Source organism: Lepisosteus oculatus, chromosome 15 (genome assembly GCF_040954835.1).
Source record: "Lepisosteus oculatus isolate fLepOcu1 chromosome 15, fLepOcu1.hap2, whole genome shotgun sequence".
NCBI classification, from domain to species: Eukaryota; Metazoa; Chordata; class Actinopteri; order Semionotiformes; family Lepisosteidae; genus Lepisosteus; species Lepisosteus oculatus.
The window spans coordinates 20,511,661-20,527,795 of NC_090710.1; the positions used below are offsets into that span (position 1 = coordinate 20,511,661).

Consider the following 16,135-nt stretch of genomic DNA (forward strand, 5'->3'; position numbering starts at 1 on the left):
GAAGAGCCGCGCCAGAGCATTTTGGTTTGAACCCTGGGCAGGTGGTGGTGCGCTTCTCGCGGTGAGAGACTACATTTCCAAGGAGAAACGAGGCGTTGGAATATGAACGCAATGGAGAGTTGTTCCCCAAAATGTCACTGGAAACAGGTGGGCTCGAGAGAAATAAAGAAGAAAGTTCGAAAAAAGAAAATTTCCGGCTGCAATGAAGCGTCGGGCTTACGGGTCGCTCTCTCTGCTAAAGCGAAGAGGACAAAACAACGTGCAGCGGTCGAACCAGCTAGGACTGTGTCATTGAAAACCACTTTGGATACTTCTGATTCTTTTAGTCTCTTACAAAAAGTTCAGTCCAAACATGCGTTTACGGAGAGTAGTTGTACAGAGCCGGATGAATCCTATTTTAACTGGATGTGTCCCATAGAATCATCGCCGGTTAAAGATGAAGTTGAAATTGCAGATCATACTGTTGACAATCTCGCTTCAGACACGGAGCCTGGAATCTTAAACCCTGTAAACCTCGAATCAGAAAACAACGAAGCAGGGGGAGCATCTGGTATTGATCCATCCGACAAAGGTATAGCATCCGCTAATCCAGATCATTCTGTTTCGAAATGCTCACAAAGAAGTTGACCATGTTGTACTTCATAATCATTGTTCAGGTTTGAATTCTTTAATTCCTGTACCTCTAATGGTTATCAGATCAATTAAGAAAATTCCAAATTTATCAGTAAGGCTTAGCCAAGCAATAATATGTATCGTTACTGAATTAGTCGGTGAAACGAGTTCAGAGTATACAGAATTTAAGGTTTTAAGAAGAATAGTGAAAAATGTCCTGCTTTTTTTGTACAAATGTCTCAGTATTAATTTCCATGAGCGGTATTTGTGCTTTTCTGTGAAAATACGTGAACAGTAAGTTTAGTGGCTGCTGTAAAACAGACTCCTCCATTTCATTGACTACTCCACCAGATTGCTTACTGTTTTCATGGTGTGGCAGGTGATCTGTGGAATACACCCACATCACAGAACAGAGGTAGCACTCAGAGTGGGTCAGTGGTCAGCAAGAATCTGAAAAAGAGACCTGCATGCAGACTGAATAACACGGTACGTTCCAGGATGCATACTGTTGTCCAAAGCTACTTCAAATTGCCAGTTTCGTGTCCCACTGCTTCACGTTTGCATATTTTACGTTTTGTTAAGTGTTACTTCAACTGGCCACGTTCACCCAAGTTCAGGTGAGCTGCAGCATCACTTTTTGCATCCTCAGATTAACTGAGTCAAATAATTAACAGAAACCACAACGAGGAAAGCTAATTGATGCCAGTACTGTTTATTACTGGGAATCTGAAATGCTGACAGTGGACCACATTAATGATCCTATGCCCTTGTCATCTCTGATAAAATTGAAAATATTAAAAATGCCATACTTTGTGGGGGTCATTAATGATAATTTCCTTCTTGGAGCTAGTATAGTTAGTAAACTAGTTACATTTTCCTAAACTGTAAGAAACGTGTGCATGAAACAGCCACAGGCTGTGCACTTTCTTTTATTGTGTACAGATCAACCTTTAAATGAGGATGTGTGATCAATCTGTCCATATTCAAACTGCTTTTCCTAATACAGGATCGCAGGGGAACTGAAGCCTATCTTTGCAAACAATGGGTGCAACCAGTATACACTCTGGATGGGATGCCAGTCTGTCACAGGGCACACAAACACACACACACACACACACACCAGGGCCAATTTCCCCTAGAAGCCAGTTAGCCTACCAGTATGTCTCTGGACTGTTGAAGGAACCCATTCAAACAGAGGGAGAACTTACAAACCCTAACCACCCCTCATCCCTAACTGAGCTCAGGGTCCCAGTGCTGCAAGACACTGCACTGCACAGGACTGTGTGCTACAAATACAGAAATGTTGAAATGGTAAATAAAGTGAAGGGGATACTAATGTTAGAAAAACAACGTGAGTATACAACCACTACTTCATTTCCAGTGGGGACAAATGTAATTGATGCTGCTTTTCTTTTAAATTGAGGAAAATCTGTTGATCACTCTGGGAGTTGTGATGGTTGTGGGCCGCAAAAGAGATGTCAAATATAGAAATTCTGTTGTGGTTCATCACTTTTAGGTGTCTCTGTGTATATATATATAAAACACTTATTTAAAGAGTGCTTCACCTGTTTTGTGCTTGTTTTTTAAACGTTCATTGACATGATTGTACAAATGTGGTTTGACCTACAGAGTGCGCAGCAGAAGACCAGGTTTGCCTTCTCAAAAGCACAGAACCGCCTGCTTAAGGACTACATGGGAGCCCATTGGGAAGACTTGTATGGACCAAAGAGAAAAGTAGTTTCTGAACGACAGTCTCTGTGGCATGCCTTGACTGCTCAAATTAATGGCTTGGATGGAGACAACAAAAAGACCCTGAAACAGGTCCAAACACGGTGGTTCAACATGCGCCGTGATATGGTCAGAAAAGCAAAAGCTCTGAAGCAGGTGGTGGATAATGGCTGGTTGACCAAGTTACCACATAGTGAAATCAGGATTTTAAACGCATGCCATGGCAGACTGGATGGAATTGAGGACGGAAAGAAGAATTTGCAGGATTCCTATAGCAGCTGTGAAAGTAAGTGCAAGTCAAACGGTGTTTCGAGGAATAAGGTTTTGCCCAAAGTTAAACGCTAGTTTAATCTTAGGATGCTGGACAGGCCTGGTGTCTAGAATTATGACTAGCACGGCTGCAAGAGGAGACCACAGTGACTTTGAAGGAGGGCTGATGGTTTAGAAACATTTGGCAGTGACCAAGACAGCTCGACATTTCAAGAGCAGCAATGTCGAAGGTGATGTCAACCTGGAAATCTGAGGGAAAGACATTATTAGTCGAGGGCAGAAGCACACACTCCAGATTGAAAGTGCAAGGCAAAAGGTGTCAGCGAGGTCCATCGACGGCAAATTTCAACCTGGGGCGAGAGCTGTCAGGGTCCTCAAAAATGGTCCTCGGAGAACTCCACAGAGCTGGATAGTCTAAAGCAAAATACAATAGTCTGGTTGCAGTGCACAAACCTCTTGTGACACCTGGTAGTGCTCGTTTGTGAGTCCCATTGAGTAAACAGCAAAGGCAGCAGACTACTGTGCAGAAGGGGAGAGTGATACAGTCAGATTAATTATCCTTCACCACGAGTGCTTTATTGCAGCTGAGGGCTTCTGGTCTTTCTATAATGTTGTGGGTGCCTCATTTTCACCATTTCCTGACATGGTGTGGGTGCACTCATTCACTTAAAAGGCCAGATCAATGCTATTCATTAATGAATAGTACTGAGTGATCATCTCCCCCCCCATGTTGCAGATCTTTCCTGTCAGGAGGGGTGTCTTCCAGGATGACACTGCCCCCTCCCCTCCACAGAGCACCTGTAGTCACCTGGTGGTTTGATGAATACGACACTAGTTTTATCCATATGTCATGCCCTACTTGGTGACCTGATCTGAACCCATACATGAGCTATTCTGAAATGATGTATTTTTCACTTGAATTAACCAAGGGTGAGTTTATTGACTTTCTGTTGGAAGAGTGATTCTGGATCCCTCATGCAGAACTCCAAACACTGGCAGAGTCTATCACTGTCACATGTTGTGGCCCAATACCCTTTTCAGTTATTTTACATTGCAGTTTCCATTTTTTCATCCACTTCCTGTAGGTTATTGTTCTTGAGAATAAATAGTCGGAGTTGATTGTGCAGAAAGCTGTCTTTGTACTCAGCAAAGATTTCAAGGAGAAGGGGTAAAGTCAATTTAGTGTGTTAGAACTATTGTGGGTTTACCACTGGCTGCTGTTTGAGTTTTTGGGCTTTCTTCTTTTCTGGTGACGAATGCAGCAGTTATGTCTCTTATCTCATTCTAGCGTTCCTTAAATCTGCCCCCACACAGCCTGCCTGTGCAAGCTCTGTACAAAGGGAGCCACGGAGTCAGCAGTCAACAGCAGCAGTTAGCTGTATTTCTAAGCCCCACGGGACTTCGGAGGTGCAATTTTACAGCCAGGATCCAGCGGAGATACAGGATGATCTCTCCATTCTCCAGGCCACAGAGCCCTCTGCCTTCACTGCCACAAATCACGTAGTAAGTGGGTTTCTTTTGGTGCTGGTTTACATTATTTTGTAGAATATTCAGAGTCATCTTGAATATCCTATATGCTATAATACAGCGGATACCTGATATAAGACACGTTTAGAGACCAGAGAGTCGCGATTTAATGCACAGCGATGTATATAGTGGAATTTTACCCCATACGAAAAACAGACATAGTAGGATAGGGACAGTAAGAGAGTAATTTTTACCTACAGTATGTGACTACAGTAGGAGGCTTTTTCCACAGAATCATTGAATTAGAACAAGGTTAGGGATTGTAAGTGTGTGCAGGACATTATGGCACATGTAAAATTAAAACAATTTTTATTCTGCTCTGTCACTCACTTTTATCTCTACTTGATCATTTTGACATAAAAATATCAGTTAGTGAATCTTAAATGAACACTCATTGACATGGTCTTACCTTAAGATGTGATCGAGTTGTGCCTGATTGTTAATGCTGCAGCTCTTCACCTTGTGTTCAGCACCTGAGCTATCACCTGCACTACGCTTTGAAATCATGCAAAATGAAATCATGATAAAAGACATTGGCACATACGTTCATCACCAGCTACACAAAACCTAAGATACTTGACTCTTTCTGTACAAAAGTCAGTAAAAACATAACAGTGTTATACTGGCAAATAAATGGTATTGTCTAGGACTAATTACAAGGAAGAGCCACTATTGTTTCGTGTCTAGTATATCAGCACTGCATCTTACGTTAAGATCTTTGAGCATGCTTATATTGAACTTTGAAATCCCAATATTTTGAGTTTTTGATCATCTGGGTGGATTGGACAGTGGATTCTTCTTCCTTAGTTGCTGTTAGTAGTTAAAATGATTATAATTACTATATTGGTGAAATATTTGTATGGGATAATAAGATGCTTTAGTTTAAGAGAAGATTTATTTATGCATTTGAGATTGTCTATTGTTTACATAACAAGGTGTTAGATGCACCTTGTATACAGTATGTTGGCATACCTTGAAGTTTCAAGGGGACAAAATGGTGCTGCTAGTTTCCAGGAACAGGTGAAAGATTCTAGCTCAGAGAATCATCGTCTGTCAAAAAGAGATTAGTTAAACTTCTATTTGTGGGGTGTGAGAATTATTTCATCTGTTGAACAACATAGTATTTTATGTAGTGAGAAGGAAAAAACTGATACATGATATATATATATATATTATATATAACTTGGGGTAGAATTTTTTGGTATTGTCGAAGAAAACTCAGTCTTCACTCAGGTTAGGAAATTGTCAAACAGAGATCTTTAATACAATCAGCTGAAGGGGAGCACATCACAGAGATAGGGTTTCCCCTTGCACTCAAGACATGCTCACTGGACTGAAGTTATACTTTCCTTTTTATACATTAAAAGTAGGCAAGACTTTAACATATCAAAGGAACATAGAGGGAAAGGGGCAGTGTCAGAAGTCAAACAAACAGGACAGGAAGATGCCATTTGGCATCCTGCAACCTGTTTCATTTCTCTCTGGTTGAATGGGTGTGAGGAATCACAGGCTTTAGTTTGCACCTAAGACAGTGGTCCTAGGTACAAACAGAAAACCTTTCCCGCGCATAGTCACTGTCCTGACCATTTGACTCGGTCTTCCACAGTATGAGGAACTTAATCTATTGTTTGGGATTAATCCAACCAATAAGTTTTACTGGTGTTGAATATTCCATTTATAACCAAACATGCAAAAGACAATGAAGAAAGATACGAGATTTGAAAAAAGGGTTAACTGATTTCTTTTTGCACAAAGACTTCTTTTGGTACAAAACATTCCATGCTTCAGCACTTTTGGGTTATGGCAGGGAGGGGAGTTAACTGATAAGAGATTCCAAGTGCGAGCTAGAGACTCCCTAACTATGGGAAGATGAGACCAGCCATTCAAAAGTGTTCAAGGTCGTGAGAATGTCCAAACACAGGTGACCCCCCCCATTACCATGGTAACAATATGTGTCAGAAACGGCTGAGCTCTGCACCTATAATCTATGAACAATTCCGATTGTATTGTTCCTTGCATGCAATAAAACTCACTTGTTCAGCATCATCTCCGGGTCCAGAACTTATTTGTTTGTTACAACAACAGTGAGGAGCCTTTAAAATACAAGAGTAAAGTAAAGTGAGCTGGAGTTCTCTAAGTCTGTCCCCACTTGTAAATGCTGAGGGAACATTAGCCACATTCTCTGGCTAGATTTGGGGTGTTAGAGTGATTAGCAACTTTGTTTACCAGTAGAGTTTGCCGAGAAGGCTGTTTATTAAAAGTAAATTTCTTTCTTGGAACGATTTGAAAACCCTGAGCTATCTTAAATTTTAAATTCAAAGCTTTTGCGCAGTGATTGCTTTCAAAACTGTTTCGATACAAAAGTAAGGCTTGGCTGCAGATTTTATTTGATCATTTTAAAATTGTTGTAATACTTCGTCATGATTCTAGTGGACCATAGCAGCCAAACCTTATTCAATTTTATGTCCAAAAGCTTTTGTATCACAATACATGCTAAAAATGGTATATAGTGCATTTTTAGAAGTATTTTATTAGGCGGTTTATTTTTTAAAGAAAATGTTTGTACACCTTTTCTAATAATTATTCTGATTTAAAGGAGACTGAAATTCATGAAGAAGGATATGACACAAATGAGGATGGAACACTTTCAAAAATCCTCAACTACTGCAAGGTAAAGCTAATTTCTTACATTACTGATTATACTGCAGTTCTTTTCATTACAAATAGAGTCACTTTGTAAATAGAATTGAAATCCACGGTGGAGAATTGTAAACTGTAAAATGTAAACTTTTTTAAAGCACAATTATTTAAATGTTAGGCCTAAATTTAATTGACGGAGCCAAGGTTTTGACAGTTAAACATAAGAATAAGGATTATGACATTTTCATCACATTAGCACATTTTTTAGACCGCCATGATTTTTCTTCTGGCAGGTGATGCATAAAGCTATCCAGAGACTTGATCAAAAAATTGACAGCCTTCAGTCAACTGTCTCAGAAATGCAGAAATCCCACCGGTGGCCTCTATTCATTAAGCGAGTGAGTAGTCTTAATTTCTTATTCTTGTAAATTTTTAGTCATTCTCTTAAATCCTGCTTTCAGCATAAACTCATTAGAATCATGACAAGAGCACAAAAATTGTAGAGTAGAAATGTACTGTTCAGGAAGAATTGGTGTGCTGGGCTAGTCCCATATCTCTCAAACCCTTCCGGCTGTTTTCCAAAACTTGTGTAGGAAGCTGAAGTGCTTTACCCCAGACAAGTCAAATTTTCACATTATTCCAAACTGACACTCTTTTTGGTGATTCATTGCTCTCTGCCTGTTAACTATTGTACATTCCCAATAATTGCTGCGAAGCAGTCTTGATTTCAGTCGTTATGGTTGTTGTTATGACAACCAGCTACAGTTTTGGAGGTAGGATTTTGAGGCCTATTTCGATCCCCAGAAGCCTGTGGTACAACCGGGAGCAGCAGCTCACTCAGTCAGGGCCCCGGTCTCCTGTGCGTTGGACTCCACCCCGCCGATGCCCCAGCTCGTGCGGGTGTGCTCTCCTCCCCGCCTGCTGCCTGCGGAGGAAGTGCAGAAGCCCCCCCGGCTCTCTCCTGCCCCCGGGGCCCCCAGCCCCACGCTACTCTGTCACCAAGGACAGCACAGCCAGCCGCCCCCCCCCGCCATCTCATCGCTGGGTCCGGACTCGGCTTCTGTGGCAGTTGGATCCAAGAGTAAAGATGCTGGTGCCACTACTTCCGCTGAAGAGCGGCCTATGGGTATGAGAACCGCACTTTCCAATGAACGAGCTCTTAATGGCTGATCTGAACAGGCCACCTGTACGACAGAGTTTTTTTTGTTGTTTCCGAATACTTCTGTTCATCCGGGACATTAGATAATAACTAATGGATGTTTAGGATCTAGGGAAGGACTTCAAGACCCTTAACTTTCCCAGCAAAGAGCAGCAGCAGGGAATTAAACTGTAAAAGCCAGCCAGCCCCTACCTTCCTTATCTTTGTCCTTGTCTTTGCTATTTTGTGTTGTAACCAGTCCTTCCCTCCTACCTCCCGCCATGCAGGCCTGGGATAAGTTTTTGTGTCCACCGCTGGCAGTGACAGTGGATTCCTTGTCTTGGCAGTGTTGATTGGGAACCCTCAGAGGAAGGTGCTGGCTCCTGCCAGTGCTCTGCTCAAGGCCTCCACTGAGAGCAGCCCCAGAGGTGCAGTGGGCTATCTGCTGCGTGGTCTGTTTTCTTCCGAGACCCTGAGCAGACATAATGTCACGGGGGTCGCAGCTCAGGGTATCCTTCAGCTGGACCCCAATAAAATAGGTGCAATTAGAGGTAGGCTTTTTTTTTCTCAAGAACGAATTCGGCTTCACTGTGCTTTGGCTTTATTTATGTTATTTAAGTGCCTTTTATTAAATAGATTGAGAACATGGGTGTCCTGCAGTATTTTTTTAGAACTGCCAAGCTTTCCTCAAGACAGGACAGATTTTTCAGTCTTAAATGTAATGCAGTTTAATTTATTTGATTGGGTGTTAGATTCAGAAGGGGAGGATATTAAAATAGTGCATACATTCATGGGACAGTGAAGAAACGTTTTTACAATTTAGATAGAAAGAAACAAGATTTTCTTTCTCCGCTGCCTGACAGTATGATTATTGCCAGAGGAAAATCACCTGAAATCGCGTGGTTTTTAGAAGCACATTTGTGGTATTCCTTGCAGAAAGACATTTATTTTTCTCTACAAACTGCATTCAATAGTAATGTTAAATCTTGTTTTTTTTTTGTTAGTTCTTGTTAGCATTTACTATAAAGTTGTCATTAATTATTTTGATATAGTCACTCTATTTTGATATACATTGCTATTTATTTTGATACAGTCACTCTATTTCGACAGATATCGCTCAAGAACTTTGTTCTCTATATACTGTAGAGTCAGACAATTGATTTTCCAAGCTTGGGAATAAAATCCTACATTGCATTGCAGAGTGGCTTGCTTCGACATTCCCGAGCTGGGACATGGGTATATATGGAGAAGAATGGGAAGCCTGTGTGATAGTTATGAATAACATAACGTGCAGCTTGCACAGTGTGGCTAAACGCAGGGTAAACACTTTTGAACTTCGAGTTGTTACATCTGAAACAAGCACATTGTGATTAAGTCATATGTGGAGAGAAACATTTTAATATATTTTTTGGCATTTCTTTTGAATAAAAGTGCTGGATGTAAAATAACCTGGGTGAAATGTACCTATTTCTAAAACAAACCAGTAATAGTCGTTTCTCCTATATTCACTAAGGTCTGCACACAATAAACAGTGGGAAAGTGCTGCATGCATGTAATTCCTGAAATCCCGTTAAAAAACAAATTCTAATTTACTCTACTGTATATTTATTGTGTGCTATATTTGGCGATTCCATCCATTCGTTTTTTAATGACGTCTTTCAATTCAGAGTCACAGGGGAGCCGGAGTCTATCCCAGCAAGCAACAGGTGCAAGGCAGGGTATATTGTGGATGGTATGACAGTCCATTACAGGGCTGACAAAGACACAAACACACACACTCTTTCAGGCAATGCAAGATTTGGGTTTTGTAAAGACCTGAGAAACTGAAGTAACTTGGGGAGTGGGTGCCACCAGGAGGTTGAATACTACCTGTGCTCAATTCCAGTCTCTAGCAAGGTGGCGGGATAGCAGTGTAGTGTACAGCATACAGACGGAGCATGGAAAGTGCACATAGCAGCTCATTTATAATTCAGCCAGATAGTCATGGCTATATGTTTCAAAGAATATAAAAAAGGTGGAACCCCCTTTAACTAAAGAGGAAGCTAGCAAGTCGGTTCTAATATAAAGACTTGTCTTCTGCCTGCTGTGGTGCCAAGATCGCTTGTTAACAATACAGCTATTCTTCATTTGTAAATCTGTGTAACTAATGAGAATCATCATCAAAATTTAAAAAGCTGATTACACGATTAACTCTTCCCAGGAAGACTCTAGCTTCACCATTCTCCCCAGAACAAAATCAGGGGGCAATTCCTGGGACAGCTGCTCTCACTCCTTGTTGTTCCAGCCGATTCTGCCTGCTGGTTAGGCTTAGTCCCACCCTTCACTAATAAATTGAACCCTACAGTTATTCACTTTCCTTCAGGAGAGCATTAGATGTGTGTTGTGGGCAGACCTATTGTCAATGTCATGCTTGTATGTGACTTAAGAGTTATGCTGCAAAATTAAAAAGAACCTAAACATTTTTTGTTGTTCCCTAAATTATTACAGTCTCAGTTCTCACGTGTCTCCCGCATAAACATAAGAAATGATAAGGAAGACAAATCGCAAGAGCACGAGTGAGTTGAATTGGTTTATTACAGTTCAGTAGCGATGCATTCTGAAGAGTGTTAGAATCTAAACCAGGAATTCTAGGAAAGGCAGTTCAACAGAACCAGCTTTCCTGACTCTCCGGAGAGCAAGAATCTCAGCAACAGGGTCCCGTTAAACCAGTTCACAAAATTCAAAAACGGATACAGCTGCTTATGTACACCTCTTTTTGCATCACAAAGCTTCAAAAGGCTGTACATTCCAACACTGTTTTTTACCATTCGTTATCACGTCTCAAGAACCCACTCAAGCGTATTCTGTACTGTACCTGCTGGTTCCACTCCCGTTTGTTCTTCCTTTCCTCTGTTTATCATGTGCTCCTTGCTAAATAATAATCCTTACACTTATATAGCGCTTTTCTGGACACAGTGCTCAAAGTGCTTTACAGGTACCAGGGACTCCCCTCCAGCACCACCAATGTGCAGCCCCACCCGGATGATGCGACGGCAGCCATAGTGCACCAGTACACACCACACATCGGCTATCAGTGGGGAGGAGAACAGAGTAATGAAGCATATTCATAGAGGGGGGATTAGTAGGAGGCCATGGAGGGTAAAGATCAATGAGAAATTTGGCCAGGACGCCAGGGTGACACCCCAACACTTTTAGAGAAACTGGGATTTTTAATGACCACAGAGAGTCAGGACCTTGGCTTTACGTCTCATCTGAAGGACGGGGCCTTTTTTTTTTTACAGTATAGTCATACACACCACCCATTACAGGGCCTTCTAACCTCACTGCTGTTTGTCGTTCCAGACTGACTTTGACTTTCCTCTTCTTTGAATGATTGTGGGGGTCAGCATAATTGCTGGCCAGAGCAGCTTGGGCCACTTCTTTTGTTTCTACTTCTTCATTCAGCTCTGCTCTTCACCAGGGCTTAAATGACAATAAGCTCCTACCGTGAAGGAGCCTGACGCTCGTAGGCAGAACATGGCTTCCAGTGGCAGCAGACCACGCAGGCCCCATGCCTGTGAGAACACACTGGGCTGGCAACACCTGTGCAGTCCCAGTCATTGAGAGGCTCAGAAGAGTCTACAGTTGTACTGATGTTAGTCAGCATACAAACAGTGACACAGGAGCATCTAATCTACTGTGCTGACTCAATGCAGTATTCGTAGTGCACTGGAAGTTTACATGTAAAGACACACTTGGTAAAGTGCTTTCAAATATGCAGAAAAAAATGGAATATTATGAGAGACATGGGAGTTCTGATCTTTCTGTAATGGTGCCAACTTCGCAGACTGATGTCACAGCCCAAAAAAAAAGAAGGCACTATATTCAAATGTTAAATGGAGGTTAATACGTTAAGGGTAAATCCACATTTCGGTTGCGTTAAAGTAATCTTTTTTTCCAAGCATTGCCTCCCAGATCTCCATTCCTGCTCCCTTCACAGCGATCAGCAAGCTCTGTGTGAAGTAGTCTCTCTGATTTTAACACTCCCCCCGTTCACATTCTCGGATTTGCCTTTGCTAGTCGTATCTCCACCTTATTTAGAGTCTCTTGAACACTGCTTTATCTGCAGCTGCCTGACATGAATTCCGAGAACTGTTATTTTCACATTTCAGACCTTCATTCTCATGCAGCTGGCTGGTCTTTCCAATGCCAGTTTTGTTATCTGTACACCTGTTTTTTGTACTTCTTGTTCACCCTTCCATCTCCATCAAATAAAATCAGACAAACTCCAGTTTTCTTCACTTTACTTGTTTTGTTTCTTAGGTATATTTTTGTTTTCACTATTTGCCTCATGTTAAGTGTTGGCTTACTATACAAAGTACAATTCCTCAAAACATTTCCCTTTCTGATTAATAGCTTCCCTAACTGCTCAGGGTTTTATTGTCTGTTTACTTATAATTGCAGTGAAACAATATCCTTTAGCTTTAAATGTAGTTATTGCTTTTGTCTTGACTTTTTTACTAGTTACATCCCACAGCTGTTCATACATACACTGAAGTACAGTGTTTGTCATCTTTGATTTATCTTGTAAAATGATATCTGCACCTGTTTTTAAACTATCTTCACCTGTAATTGTACTGTAATTTGGCCTTGTCTTGATATTTTAAGTTACTTTACGGTCTACTCTACATTTACTTTAGTCGTACCTAGATGGCTAAAGACACTCGTATGATCTGGCCACAACCAGAGCTCTTAATACGTGTTTAGGAGCTTAGTTTTTAACCTTTGTTTTTTACGTTATCTGATCACTACGATAACTTATTTTCGGAATATGTACACTAGGTGATGCTTTTATATATTTATTTCCAGAATGCAACGGCTACACAACTTCCTAAACAAATAAAAGCCTGCAGGCATTTGTGAGGCAGAATGCACTTTTTCTACCTCATCAGCTCCTAGCGCTAATGTATTATTTTCATCCCGCAATTCTTTTAGTATTTTTTTAGCCTCTAGTTCTGTCCACACACAATAAAAAGCCTTTTTCATTCTTTTCTTCCGTCTAACCGGACGCGCTCAGCAGCAGTTAACCGAGACGACCATCCTCACATTTTCAACCTCGTCAGGCTTTTTTGCACCGCATCCTGGGTTCATTCAATCACTGGTCCTTTCATTTTCAGCACACACTTAAATCTATTTACAGTACTACACAATGCTGCTGCATTCCATTCCTGCCCGAACATCTTGCTTTATGTGCGATAACATCGCACATTGAACTCCTTGCACACAGATCTTCCGAATACACGATGCCAAATGCGCGTAAAACCTGCAGTTTCACCCTACAGGTCGTGGTGTGTTCTTCACTGAATACTGTATATAATGTAGGCTGATTGGATACCCCGGCAGAATCCCCTCGACCTGGCGAATTTCCCTGAACGCAACGCAAGGGTGGTAAATGAAACGGTACTCACCCTTCTAATTGCAAAGGCCCAGGTCGCCGTCTCGGACATTTCCCTCACCAGAGAGAGGCCGCTCAATAGAACCACTTTTACTCTCTGTGGAGAGGGAGAATCCCAGCGACAGGGTACCCGGATACTCTAACAATTCTCAAAACTCAAAAAGCGGATGTAGTTTCCAGCGCATTGCTGCCACAAAGGGAAAAAAACCCGAGTTACCTCGTAATTACGAGGTAGCAACGATCATTTCAGTGTATCATAACCTGTTACATTGTACAATGACAGCACCTACAGGCTACCGGTGGCTTTGCTGGAACTGTGGGGTTCAGTGTTTTTGTCAGTGTGCAACACAACAAAATGCGCACGGACTTACTTTCCCCAGTGGTTAATTCATAATGAAATATTACAGTTTGTACCTCATGTGAACAGTTTTAACTATGAGGACACTCACACGCATTCTTAAACAAGAACAAGTGTGCCCTGAAATGGATTCCACTGCTCAAAAGTCAGACAATGTAGGTATTGTATAATTATGGTATCACATTATCGCATAAAGTACGCGAGAACATTGAGCACTGCTCCAGCAGGTTTCTAATCGTCGTAATTACGTGTTAATCTGATATCGAGTTAATCTATAACTACGAGTTAACTAAGGCTTTCCCTTCCTTTCCTTGGTGGCAGCAATGCACTTCTGTATTTTTGCACTCAGTAGAATAGGAAACATTAACCTCCATAATGTATAAAACATTACATGCTTGTTTTACAACTTATTATTTTTCCAATAACATAAAACAAGTAAAACAAATGTTTTGAAAGCTATTAACAATTCTTTTAAACTAAGGTTGTAAGCATAGAAAAGGTACTTTACTAACAGCAAATGTTGCACATGGTCATAATTTGTACTAAAATCTGATAAATAACACAAGGTGGGCTATTTATCTAGCTAGTGAATAAAATTGCATAGAAATCCCAAAACTCATGGTGGGATTAACAACGTTTCCTGAATAAATCTTTCACCACGAGGATTCAAGCTCATTTACACATGCACAAATACAAAAAATGTAAGCAGATGATCATGCACAAACACCTCCTGCGCCTCCTCATCTTACTGTCCACACCGCTGTGAAGCGACAAAGTTTGAAGCCCCCCCTTTTCTTATTCTTCTGTGGCCCATGTGATGCTCAGGTTGTGAAATAGTTATTATTTACCAGGGCTACACCTTTTAGAAATTATTGCATGAAACAGTCAAAGGAATTCCTAAACGTGTGCTAAGCAGCTCATTAAATGGCTCTGTCAAGTACAGAAGTGGAGTGAATAACTGAGGAGAGAGAAGTACATGCACTGAATGTCAGCCAAATGACTCGCCTGCTGGCACAAGTAAAGTCTGCAAGCTAACAAGTCAGTATGCCCAAGGAGAGGCAGGAAAACAGATGATCAAAGGGTGTTTCTGATGGTTTACTCTAGTTAATTACTGTAAATTCATGGCTAATCCTTATACTTATAATAGAGGATAACGGCTATAGAACACAGCATAAATACAGGGAAGAAGTTAGGAAGAAGAAACTAGAGAGGAAGTAGACACAGAGGGAGTCTTACCATCACCCTCCTCTCCCTCCAAGCTTGTGACATGGTAGAGGACCTTGTTTTGATCAGTCTCGGAGACCAAATTCTGGTTAAGTAATCGGAACATTATTACAGAGAGCTAGCAGTCCTACTTATGTACATTTCCTGTAGAGTGGAGCTCTCAGACTAGAAATGTTCTTGGTGTGATGATCCATTTCTTTGGATGCAGGTTATTCTCTTTTCGCTTGTTTAGGTGTTGCACAAAGGGTAGAATTCTAGCCTTCTGGTTCTGCAGGACATAGGCCTCTGAAACGCATAGACATATGTAACGCTCTGGGTTGTGTAGTTATGTTTATTATTATTGTTAATAAATGTGTGTTTTATCCAGCTTCGATTCTAATTCATCATAAGATTTGTTTTGGAGAAAGCCAAGTACAGTACATACAGTATGTGCCTCACATTTGACCTAACAATCAGTCTTTTTCCCGACTCTGCTAAGTTGTAACAATATGGATCCCAGGGCCCCAGATTTCACAATGGAACCTGAGCTGTGTGAAACCTGCTGGAGCCGTGCTGAGACGAGCCATGTGGTCCCAGGTCCTTGCCAGGCTACAGGTACAGTAGCGTTCAGAAGCTCTATTTGACCATCTTGCCCTTTTTAAGTTCGTGCCTGAATTTGCGGATGGTGCTGTTAATGGCGCCCACGCAAGCCTTCCAGTCCTGTCCGTCCTCCTCTAAAAGAAACCAGGGATACTGCTCTTTAAGGTGCTCTGTGGAGAGGAGAAGGAACAGATTGCACCCAAAGGCAACTTTTAAACCTTTAATAATTCTTAGATTGTTTCATGATGTATTGCTACTATCTAAATTAGATGCTACATTTTCAGGTCATAATCAGAAGCAAGTAAAAAAAATAATTTTGACTTCTAATTACTATATATTTCCTGCATTTCTACAGTGTATTTCACCCCAAAGGACCCCAATGTGCTTGACTACAAAATAGGAAGGCACTTACTTTATCTACTACTGAGTGATATGTGGCAGCTGTGATATACAAGCAGCCCTGCTAACTACACAGCAGATAACTAATTACTTCACCAACTGAAAAACTTTAGGAAGGAAAGGATTATAGCCAGGACACAGGAAACTATACAGTTACTACTTATCAGAATTTTGTTCAGCCTGAGTAGTAGTTGTTGTAGCAATAACATGGACTGTATTAAGAAAT

At 41.2% G+C, this 16,135-nt stretch overlaps 2 protein-coding genes across 5 annotated transcripts in view; one reads left to right on the top strand and one right to left on the bottom strand.

Moving 5' to 3' along the window:
• Positions 1–10,481, top strand: LOC107079469 (uncharacterized). 2 transcript variants are annotated; one of them, XM_015363965.2, is made up of 8 exons: positions 1–571; positions 992–1,098; positions 2,242–2,626; positions 3,899–4,113; positions 6,734–6,808; positions 7,071–7,175; positions 7,582–7,903; positions 8,263–10,481. In XM_015363965.2, exons 1-8 carry the CDS (start codon positions 103–105, stop codon positions 8,715–8,717), a joined length of 2,133 nt encoding a protein of 710 aa, XP_015219451.2. In that variant the 5' UTR covers positions 1–102; the 3' UTR covers positions 8,718–10,481. The 2 variants fall into 2 exon arrangements, with proteins under 2 accessions (XP_015219451.2, XP_069034920.1); XM_069178819.1 differs by having other exon boundaries at positions 7,582–10,481.
• Positions 10,472–16,135, bottom strand: part of LOC102689633 (BEN domain-containing protein 2) — a 26,573-nt gene continuing 20,909 nt past the window's right edge. For all 3 annotated transcript variants that reach the window (XM_015363967.2, XM_015363966.2, XM_015363968.2), the window contains exon 12: positions 10,472–15,680. In XM_015363967.2, coding sequence (XP_015219453.1) covers positions 15,547–15,680 — 134 coding nt within the window. In that variant the 3' untranslated portion in view covers positions 10,472–15,546. The remainder of the gene's footprint in view (positions 15,681–16,135) is intronic.